General features: G+C 38.3%; 1 protein-coding gene across 1 annotated transcript; it reads left to right on the forward strand.

Annotated features, from left to right (window-relative positions):
• Positions 1-729: 729 nt before the first annotated feature.
• LOC101746505 (phenoloxidase-activating factor 3) lies at positions 730-11,340 on the forward strand. Its single transcript, XM_012689047.4, has 7 exons — positions 730-1,036; positions 2,621-2,779; positions 3,560-3,671; positions 4,334-4,515; positions 7,689-7,828; positions 10,058-10,189; positions 11,142-11,340. The coding sequence occupies exons 1-7, from the start codon at positions 982-984 to the stop codon at positions 11,280-11,282; spliced, it is 921 nt and encodes a 306-aa protein (XP_012544501.2). The 5' UTR covers positions 730-981; the 3' UTR covers positions 11,283-11,340.
• Positions 11,341-11,667: the final 327 nt, after the last annotated feature.

Raw genomic sequence — 11,667 nt, forward strand, 5'->3', positions numbered from 1 at the left:
ACGTGTTGAAATGAAAACACAACGATTTTATCTTAATTGTTTGTAGAATCACTATCCTATGTAATTACATTATCGTAGGAACGAATCTATGATAATCGCATTTCGATACGCTCTGCTTTAACGAATTTAGGGTTACAAGCCTTCATCAGATTGCGGGGCTTAAGTGCTTTTATAAATTTCATAACATTTCCATCAACAATAATACTATTCCCAATACCTACCTAAAAAATCCAATAGTAGCACCTACTGGAGTAATTTTAAATAAACATAATGTATAGTCCAATTTGAGCTCCCTAGAATCTTCACGTTGGAGTCAATGGTAATATATCGAGTTATTAGATTAAATGTGTCAGAGTTACCGAGTACAACTTGGAATTATAGAAGAAACCCAACAATGAAATTAGACGAAGAAATGCTAAGCTTTTATTTAATCTATATGTTCGGCTGTCACTGTCATTAATTTTTGTGGCCAAGAATTATTTCGAATTAATTAAGTAAGTATTTATATTCGACCCAGACGCTCGATTAGACTCACGGAATAGATAAATAAGGTACCTTAAGGTGACCTTATTTATCTATTCCGTGATTAGACTTGTTACTGAAAGCATAACGGGGAAGGCCACTCTGCAAACAGTAGCCACGAAGAATTGAAATTCTACGGAACCATTAAGATATTAATTTATCTTGTCTTAAAAGAGAAATACTGATTCAGTTCTTCTTATCCATTTTCCAGAAATTGACGTTGAAATATTTTAAGGAAACAATTTCCTTTTCGAATTAGTTCAAGAGTGTGACAGAAATAACAGTGAAAACATGTAGCTTGTTGAACACAAGTTGAATAAAATAATTTGGATAAAATATTCAACAAATAATCTGGCAAACTTGAAAGTTGTTGTAAACGCTACATTAAATAAGTAACTAACTACACAATAAAGACTGCCGCTCAAGTACGACGCAAAGTTATTTTTTTTTAATGAAAAAATGCCGAGTTTTTACTTTTGCATTTTATTCATGTTGTTACCATATTTGTGTTCGGGTGAGTGTTTTTGTTTTAATATAAAATTAGCAAGTTTAAGTTAATAAAAAATCAATAGTGTATGCACGTAATTACTAGTAAATTAAATATGACTAATTAATAAAAAAGGGAATCTCCCGCTGCATCAAGAAATTGTTTAACTTCAATGCGTTAAGTTAGCGAGTTCTTTGTTAAAACTTAGTCATCGACGATCATCCCAGGAAACAGGTTTCTTTGAATTATCATCCACTTTATTAATAACGATAATAAATGTATTACTCATCGCGTAGTTCCTTGTTAATTAAAAAATAATAATTGGATACGTTACGGCTTCCTCGAGTGACTACTAATTCTTCTTCGCCTTGTGGTAGTAGTAGAAGTATTTTGACTTTCTATTAATGCCTAGCCACGAATTATACAGCTCTGGAATGTACTCCTCTTCAAAGTGTTGAGCTCGCAAAATCACTATCAATAAGATGTCCTTTTTCAAACGAAAAGAGCCTTAGACACTAGCTGTTTGGTTATCAAATAATTATTGTGATCCGTTACCTTATGCCTTCTAAGGTAATAAAAATCACACAAATACACCCATATTTTAGAGAATTTGCTGCTAATGTTTGACAATAAGTATCTAAGGTGTACAGTCCCATCAAGAAGAACAATAGCATGAATAAGAAGGATCTCTATTGCTCTTGTATATAAGCTACCTTAAATATATCACATTACTGATTCGCCGCAGAAATAGACACGATGATGGTAGGTTGAAACGCATCGAGGAAGAACCAGTTTAGATATTAAAACCAAACCACTCGATTATAAAAATAGGCAAATAGCAGAAAAAAGAATTGTAGTCTATGAAAATCTAATTATTCTAATTTTGTTAGCTTCATTTAGATGATGAAGTATTAGTACTTATGACGCATTTACTTGTGCAAAATATCACAAGTACAGTTGACGTCATCTAAATGATAAATCACTTCTAAAATAACCCGAATGAAATTATAAACAATTTCACTGTGGTTTTTTCCGTAGTTGTAGTCCTTGTAACAGAGAAACGTTACCGAAGACGATTGATATTTCCCGTAATTTAATAACATAAAAAATTGCAGTCAAAAGATTACATGATATACTTACTACCCGAGTGGGACGGTTTATATTTTTATAAATTATAAAGGCCCAAGAGATCGCAGCTTCGTTTGTGATTATTGCAAGAACCCATAAATATCATAGCGTAAATGTCTCCAAACAACTAGATACATAAGTTGGTAATCTTGGTATTAAGAAATAACAACCCTGCCCTGCAAAACTAAACGTTTGAATGCAAACATTACACTCCACTATCACTTATAACAGTAACTAGAGTCAGGAAGGTGTTCTCTAGTGAATTTCGGATAGATTATAAACATCGGGATCCTGTGACGTTAATACAAACCCTCCTTATATAATTTTGACGAACCTAATTATGTTTATTAAGTCATTCTCGGCCTGTTTATCACCAGAACCTTGAAAACACCAAATACACATTCTGAATATACTTTTTTCGCCATAATCACTTTTAATACGATTTCAACAATAATTAATACAGTCATCTTACATTGTGTTTAGCTGTTTCAAAAATAAATACAGAAGATCCGATTTCCAGTCATCCAGCTTGGAAAAATTTATCTAATTCCGACTGCGGTGATAGTGCTGCTGACCGTATCATCGGAGGAACAAACGCTAATCTTGGACAATTTCCTTGGATAGTTCGCATCGGATATCTAGGTAAGTTCACGCTGTAGTCCTTACTTTTAGTGTGCTAACTTCCTTACATGCGCAACGACTGAATTTTAAAAAACGATTAGTCACGTACCGTACTTCAATAATTTGATGTAGCCACATTTTATTTAGATTTATTTTTATATTGACTCTCACGTATCTGCCATTAGTATTATTAAATATAAAAATAATTTTGTTCTGCTATTTAGTATACCAGTCAAGCCCGACTCGCTTTGCTGCCATATCTTTGGGTTTATTCCCGTTGCAACCCCATTTCAAAGGATTATCATCATGACCAATTTTAAAAAATTCTGAAAAATTCGACGAAATTGGTCCTGTCGGTTCGGAGTCTATAGGGGGTATATTGTATGTATATATAAATATATACAAATATCAACTTTTGGGTATATATAAATTAGCATAAGTATTAGAAAGATCATGATAACTACGTAAAAATAAGTAACCATAATAAAATATTGCAAGAGTTTGAATATGTACAAATATATCAATTAATCAAATGTAGCTCTCAACAGAATAAATACAACTTTTGTTTAAATAAAACACACACAAACAAACTTATCGTGTCAACTAGTTAGTTTTGGTAGGCAGCGGTTTGGCTGCGCGCCTGGCATTGCTGAAGTCCATGGGCGACGGTAACCACTTACAATAAAAAATAAAAAAGTGAGCTATAAACAACTGTGGGTATACCTAATAATATAAGATAATACTTACTAATAATATAATATAAATATTGTCTACTAATTTCTATACTATTTTATTCCAAAGAGGATGGTGGTAATGGTGAATTATTGTGGCAATGTGGCGGCGCTCTCGTAAATGAGCACTACGTTGTTACCGCTGCTCACTGCGTCATGAGCAAAGAAGAAGAAATTACACCGTAAGTTCTACTGATAACTTCTATTTTCTGATACCAATCGCTATTATGTATAATAATAAGTATACTCTTGATCATGATAGTTACGACCCACAATGACCAAGTTAACTGATCAAGAATACTGCCAAAAATTCGAATCGTGCTAACTTTTAAATCCGCAAAATTGAAACTGACAAATATCAATTTGAGCTAAACTGTCAAATGTGTGAGCACTCGTTAAATTATCAAAAAGTACCTATATTTATTACCCATATCTCCACTGCATCTTAGTTCAATATATTTGTTCTTGTAAATTTTCATTTCTCTTATTCGTTTCATGCAAAGTGGCAAAGTGTGCAATGCATTATTATGGTTTTTACTTTGGTCACGGGTTAAATTGAATTTCAATTTGCCACACTCTTCAATTTATACTAGAGCCATTTACAACTCGATGCCAATTACTTATATAGTTAACCTGTACAGTGTGGATATTCGCATTATAATATGATAATATAAACTGTTTTGCGCGATTACTTTAGAACGAAAGAACGGTCTGATTTTGTGTGTGTGACGGTCAATTAAATCCGCGTGCTAAATTATTCCGTATATGCAAATTCTTCAACGCTCTTTAATATTATTAAGTAGGTGTTTGGTCGCAAACTAAAAATAAAATCTTAAACTAACAGAACGATGATACGACTCGGTGAACACAATATCCGTAACAATCCAGATTGTGAGCTATCGGTTTGTGCTCCGCCAGTACAAGATATCAAAGTGAAAAAGTGGAGGACACATCCTTCATTCAACAAACCTGCTTACCATAACGATATTGCTGTTATTGAACTAGAGAAACCCGCAGTTCTGAATGGTATGTTGAATTTCAAGTGATTACTAAGAATTTATGTTATACTAGCGAACCGCCCTCGCTTCGCTTCGGAAACATAAAGTTTTATTATTAATAGGTAGCTGAGTCCCGCGATGTTACCCGCGATTATTGTCGTAACACGGGTGACTCCGCGGGGCGAAGCTAGTCTAAAAAAAGTAGTTACTCCTTATTTCATCAGCTATATATCAGTGAAAGTCTCGTCAAAATCGGTCCAGCCGTTCCAGAGATTAGCCGGAACAAACAGACAGAGAGACAGACAAAAATTGTAAAAAATGTTATTTTGGTGTATGTACCGTATATATATTCATATGCATGTAGTAAAAAGCGGTTATTTCAATATTACAAACAGACACTCCAATTTTATTTATATGTATAGATATGCTATGTTAAAAAGGCTATGACGCGATTATGTCAACGAATTCTAAAGCACAAATACATATTATTTGACGCAATTCAAATGCATGCATTTAGGCCTATGTCTGTGGGCTGAAAGATAGAAGATATGTAGAAATGCCTTCATGCAACAGCTATTTGACTCCATCAAGTCTCCTAACATCCATTACATAATATATAACATCAGAAGAGAAAGATTAAACAGAAAAAAAACCTGTTTCTTCTTGTCAATCCGGGAGTTTTTTTTTTTTTTTTTATTTCCCTTGTAGGCAGACGAGCATACGGCCCACCTGATGGTGAGTGGTTACCGTCGCGATGGACTTCAGCAATGCCAGGGGCAGAGCCAAGCCGTTGCCTACCGCTTAATACTCTCCACAAGCCTCGTTTGAAGAAGGACATGTCATAGCGCTCGGGAAACACCGTGGAGGGGAGCTCATTCCATAGCCGGATGGTACGTGGCAAAAAAGATCTCTGGAAACGCACTGTGCATGACCGCAGTGGCTCCAGGTAGTATGGATGAACTCTACTCCGGTGGCGGGCGGTGCGATGGTAAAAACGAGATGCCGGTATCATCTCGAACAATTCCTCAGAGCACTCCCCATGGAACATACGGTACAGAATACAGAGGGAACCGAAGTCCCTCCGCAGACCCAGAAGCTCCAAACGATCCGTGAGAATGGGATTATCGACAATCCGAACGGCCCTCTTCTGTATGGAGTCAAATGGAAGAAGCTGGTATTTGGGAGCCCCGGCCCAGAGATGGGAGCAGTACTCCACGCGAGGCCGGACTTGTGCTTTATAAAGCAAAAGTCTTTGTCCAGGCGTGAAGTACCGCTTTGCTCTGTTGAGGACTCCCAGCATTTTGGACGCCAACTTGGCTTTGCCTTCCAAATGACTCCGAAACTGGACATCACTCGAAATGTCGACCCCAAGTATCCCGATACTCTCGGAAGGTTGCAGGGATACTCCTTGGAATTGCGGTGCCATGATAAAGGGGTCCTTCTTCGCAGTGAACGCGCAAACTTGTGTCTTTATCGGGTTGAATTGAACCAAGTTCAATTCACCCCATTCGGACACTCGCCCCAGAGAGTTCTCCACTTCAGACACAAGTTTTGAACGTCTCTCTTGCACCGCGCTCCGAGAGAGACTCTGATGGCCGATATATCGCGCATCCCCCGTGCTGTCATCCGCATAGCAATGCATGCCATCAATAGACAGCATGTCATTGATATACAGGATGAAAAGCGTGGGGGAGAGCACCGAACCTTGTGGAACGCCAGCGTTAATGGTCATGGTATCAGAGCAGTCACCGTCTACAACGACCGTGATGCTCCGCCCATCCAAAAAGCTAGCGATCCACTTGCAGAGACCCTCGGGGATTCCGTAAGATGGTAGCTTCGATAGAAGTGCCCTATGCCAGACCCTGTCGAAGGCCTTCGCGATATCAAGGCTCACAGCAAGAGCCTCGCCCTTGCTCTCCAAGGCTTCAGCCCACCTGTGAGTAAGGTATACAAGAAGATCGCCAGCTGAGCGACCGTGACGGAAACCGTACTGTCGGTCACTAATCAGCTGGCGATCTTCAAGATACTTCAGGAGTTGTGTATTTATTATTCGCTCCATCACCTTGGAAAGCAAGGAAGTTATCGCGATAGGCCTATTGCTCGACGGGTCCGACCGGTCACCCTTCTTGGGGATAGAGTGGACGTGGGCGGTCTTCCATGAAGACGGAACCCTGTTAGCGCAATAAGAGAGGCGATACAAACGCGTTAGCGCAGGTGTCAGCTCAGGGGCGCACGTTTTCAGAACCACTGCGGGGATGCCGTCTGGCCCACTCGACTTATGGACGTCCAGGAGTCGGAGCTCCCGCCTAACTGCACACTGTGTGAAGCAGATATCCGGCAGGGAGCTATCGCACCGGGGGATGTTCGGTGGTGTGGCACCCCCGTCGTCCACAGTCGAGTTCGAGGCGAAGAGTTTGCCCAGAAGGTCAGCCTTCTCTTTCGCGCTGTGGGCCAGAGTGTCATCGGACTTGCGCAGTGGTGGGAGACTAGACCTGCAATAGTTTCCTTCTGCAGCTTTGGCGAACGACCAAAAAGCACGGCTCCCGGAGGGATAACTCTTTAATCGCTCGCCAACTCTAGCAACGTGCTCCGACTTCGCCTTGGCAATTACCTTCTTGTAGGAGTTAGCGGTACAACCTCATCCTACTTATTTCTTCATTTACGAATTTGGGTTTACAATACAGTTAAGACCTCAGTGTTCTTATGTTACAAGGTTCGCGTTGTAATTAATCTCTTTCACTCACAGTATTAAAAAATAGATTCATAAACTCAAAAGTCAACGACGTGGAACTATATTTTGATACGTCTTATAGTAGAAAGAAACGCCTTCTATGAATATTTTTTTCCCTACATATGTATTTTTTTTTCCTACCTATGCTGATAGCCTTGAGAGGCTATTTCAGCTTCACCCTAACGTTTGTAGGTGAGCTCAAGGGGCTCAACCGGAGAGTTGCTAACACTGACCCTAGCAAGAGCAGTGCTTCGCAGTATCTACCACCGGATCGGAAACGCGACCCACTGAGAAGAGCGAGAAACTCAGTGGGCTGTGTATGTGGGTTACTTCGCTCGTCGAGTCCTTCGTCGCAAGCGACGGGTTCGACGAGGACGGTGACCGGTGACAGGTGCCTAAAAGCACCGTTAATGGATCAGGAGGATCCGTAATGACGTGGCACATATGTAGTAGTAATCATGTATTTACAGGGTACGTGGCGCCGATTTGCTTGCCAAAAACTATGGAACAACGTTCCGAGTTTCGCGTCGGAGAAATCATGGTAACAGCTGGTTGGGGTAAAACTAATCTCACAACTGATGAAAATGCTGATACGTTACAAGTTGTAACAGTAAGTGATTTGTTTGTGATAAGTGTTTGTGGTAATTTGTTTGTGATTGTAAGAGTGTTAACTATGAATGTGGAAGGCTATAGAAGAAGTGGTAGACCTAAGAAGAAATGGATGGATTGCGTGAAAGACGATATCTGTAAGAGGGGAATGAGCGAAGAAATGGTATATGGTAAAGGAATATGGAAGGAGAAAACATATTGCGCCGACCCCAGTTGACTGGGAGAAGGGCATGAGAATGATGAATACTACTTAAATTGGACACACATTTTTAATGCGAATTCGTCGTGGTACAGTCGGTATGATACAAATTTCTTATGCGAAGTCGCAGATACGAGACGTTATGAGATGTGTTAAAAACAAGTACTTTCGTACTTATCAAGGTAGTCTGTTTTTTATACTAACAGCTGTTGGCTGTTGCCTACCCAAGTAATTCACCAAAAATCAATGAGTTCATCATAGCTATTAAGTGGTATTTTTATCTGGGACTAGCTGACCCGGCAGACTTCGTAGTGCCTCAATCGACAAATAAAAGACCTAAGCTTTTGTATAAAATAAACTTAAAACAAACAAAAGGAATCCGTCCGACGGGGGACACATCAAAGGAAAAACAAAATTATTATTTTTATCTAATTCCGACCATTTTCATATTTATCTACCTTTTAAACCTTCTCTGGACTTCCATAAATAATTCAAGACCAAAACTAGCCAAATCGGTCCGGCCGTTCTTGAGTTTTAGCGAGACTAACGAACAGCAATTAATTTTTTTATATATAGATTGTAAGAAAGTGTTAACTATGAATGTGGAAGGCTATAGAAGAAGAGATAGACCTAAGAAGAAATGGATGGGTTGCGTGAAAGACGATATGTGTAAGAGGGGAATGAACGAAGAAATGGTATATGGTAAAGGAGTATGTATGGAAGGAGAAAACATATTGCGCCGACCCCAGTTGACTGGGAAAAGGGCAGGAGAATGATGAATACTATTTAAATTGGACACACATTTTTAATGCGAATTCGTCGTGGTTAAGTCGGTATGATACAAATTTCTTATGCGAAGTCGCAGATACGAGACGTTATGAGATGTGTTAAAAACAAGTACTTTCGTACTTATCAAGGTAGTCTGTTTTTTATACTAACAGCTGTTGGCTGTTGCCTACTCAAGTAATTCACCAAAAATCAATGAATTCATCATAGCTATTAAGTGGTATTTTTATCTGGGACTAGCTGACCCGGCAGACTTCGTAGTGCCTCAATCGACAAATAAAAGACCTAAGCTTTTGTATAAAATAAACTTAAAACAAACAAAAGGAATCCGTCCGACGGCGGACACATCAAAGGAAAAACAAAATTATTATTTTTATCTAATTCCGACCATTTTCATATTTATCTACCTTTTAAACCTTCTCTGGACTTCCACAAATAAATCAAGACCAAAATTAGCCAAATCGGTCCATCCGTTCTCGAGTTTTAGCGAGACTAACGAACAGCAATTCATTTTTATATATAGTCAAACCTGGATAAGCGAGAGTTCAAGGGAGCACAATCTCATTCTCGCTTATCGAGGTTTCTCACTAACCCGAGTTTCTCGATAATGCTCCCTCTGAATTTCATTTCGCGATTTTCGGGATTCAAACGCATTCACTATTTTACGTTTATCACTTAATGACAGTACTTTAATTTTCCGTTTTGACATAATGCAGAACAGAACTTTCCTTCGTAATTGATTAACGATAAACTGAGTAAGTCTGAAAAACAGGACGGTACACAGGCACACGTGTCCATTCGAAAAGAATGCGATTAAATAACGTTATTTAGTTCCACGAAATAGAAAAGGTTCAATATTGACGAAAAACAATACAAAAACAATGGAAGGAAATTCCACAAAAGTTAAGAATGAGTCATAAAATAGCAGATATTAAACTTGTAATTTGTTTTGTCATTAAATTTGTTCCTCTGAAATAATAAAAATAAATAAAGCTCGACTGTCGCTTATAGAGGTATAGATAAGTAGCAGTCTCACTTACGGAGGTCCATGAGGGAAAAACGACCCTCTCTTACAGAGGTTTCTGTTTCTCGCTAATAGAGGTTTTGGGAGCTTAAAATGATGGGTCCTGGCTATTACTCTCACTTATAGAGTTTTTTCACTTATCCATTTCTCACTTACCCAGGTTTGACTGTATATATAGATAGATGGCGTATGTTTACAAAGATTGTAATTTTTTATTTAAGCTGCCTATTGTAAAGCCAGAGCTGTGCAACGAGCTCGGAAAGTATTTCAAAATCAGCATCTCTGAAGTCTGTGCGGGCACAGAACGTAACAAAGATGCTTGCACCGGCGACTCAGGGGGGCCACTCATGAAGGTAGCTAGCTACTAATGCTATTAACAAGACGTCGAAATAAATTAATTATTACTAATCAGAAATTTAGAATCGACATAATGAGTTTCAGAAAAATCAATTCAATTTAGGCAATTATTATGCTTGTGTTTGATTTCTAAATTATTTCTGTATGCATTGAGAATAATAAGCACAATTATATTCCGGATGTGAAATGGATTGTACAAGTACATTTATTAATTAATTTGTATGATTGTGATTTCACGAACTTATAATCTTTACTATTACCAGAAACTAAACTAGTAGTTATACAAGTTCTGTTTAAGGAAAACAGTGACAGACAGTGCTAGATAGATATTAATTGTGTCGGCGAATTTGCTTAAACTAACTCAATTTTTATTTTTTAATAATGATTCTAGTATATGGTTTTATATTCGTGATTTTACGATCCAGTTATACAAGTTTGGTCATAGATTATATAGAATGCGAATACGTTAAAGTCGAGTCATAACTTGATTTAGTTTAAACTGTAAGGATAAACTTTCTTCCTAGTCGTACACTCTTGACAGAGTGGTCGTGGTCGTGCATCAATCGGATCCTGCGATACCGATGCTCTCGCGATGCGACGCCATGTGGCACGGTGTTTCGTAGAGTGAGAGCAATCAAAATCTTGGAGTGAGTCACAGATTTTATGAGGTCGGTCCATCGTGTTGGAGATTGTCCGCGAGATCTTTTGCCTTCGACTTTCCCTTGCACCACCAACCGCTCAATGGAGACCTCATTACGAGCGATGTGCCCGAAGAACTCGACGAAATTTAAAATGTTCTGTGTGTGCCCTAAGTGATAAATACAGTTTTAAGTTGTACTTTAGTGGAACATTTATTTATCCCGAACTCCAGCGCGTAACATTAATAATATAGTAAAATATAAAGCTTTTTTAAAGTAAACAACGAATTCTGTATAACAATCTTTCCAGGTATTCGACACTCTTGAAGGACCTAAGAATTTTTTGGTCGGTGTTGTCTCATTCGGACCTTTGATGTGTGGAAATGAAAAACCCGGAGTCTATACCTCGATATCGTACTTCCTCAAATGGATCTTAGACAACATCATGTGATTGCACACACTTGTTTGTCAAGTTTAGTCTTTGTAAATACATATATATGCTAATGAGATTTTTATTTATTATTTTAACAATGAGTTTTCTGTTCTTCTTTGAGCTGGATGACATTTAAAAATTCGATAAGGAAAATAGATATCTACGCAAAAAAAATATTACATTCTGCGCTAGTCGCCCCATTACTGATCCTAACCACATCTATCCAAGGCTTTTGCTCACGATGTTATCACATAAGGATTATTAATAATAATAGGGTTGCCATACGTCCCGTATTTCCCGGGACGTCCCGTATTTTAGGCTTAGTTTAAAATTTCCCGTCGGGATTGACTCTGTCCCGTATTCCAACCGTACGATTATAATTTTATTGATTTTTATAAATATG

This window comes from Bombyx mori, chromosome 25 (assembly GCF_030269925.1).
Source record: "Bombyx mori chromosome 25, ASM3026992v2".
Classification (NCBI taxonomy): domain Eukaryota; kingdom Metazoa; phylum Arthropoda; class Insecta; order Lepidoptera; family Bombycidae; genus Bombyx; species Bombyx mori.

Bases quoted from the DNA above. Each gene is read 5' to 3' on its own strand.
- LOC101746505 (XM_012689047.4), top strand. From the start codon at position 982: ATGCCGAGTTTTTACTTTTGCATTTTATTCATGTTGTTACCATATTTG. The intron at 1,037-2,620 runs GTGAGTGTTTTT...CATTGTGTTTAG, and splicing joins GTTACCATATTTGTGTTCGG to CTGTTTCAAAAATAAATACA. The intron at 10,190-11,141 runs GTAGCTAGCTAC...CAATCTTTCCAG, and splicing joins CAGGGGGGCCACTCATGAAG to GTATTCGACACTCTTGAAGG.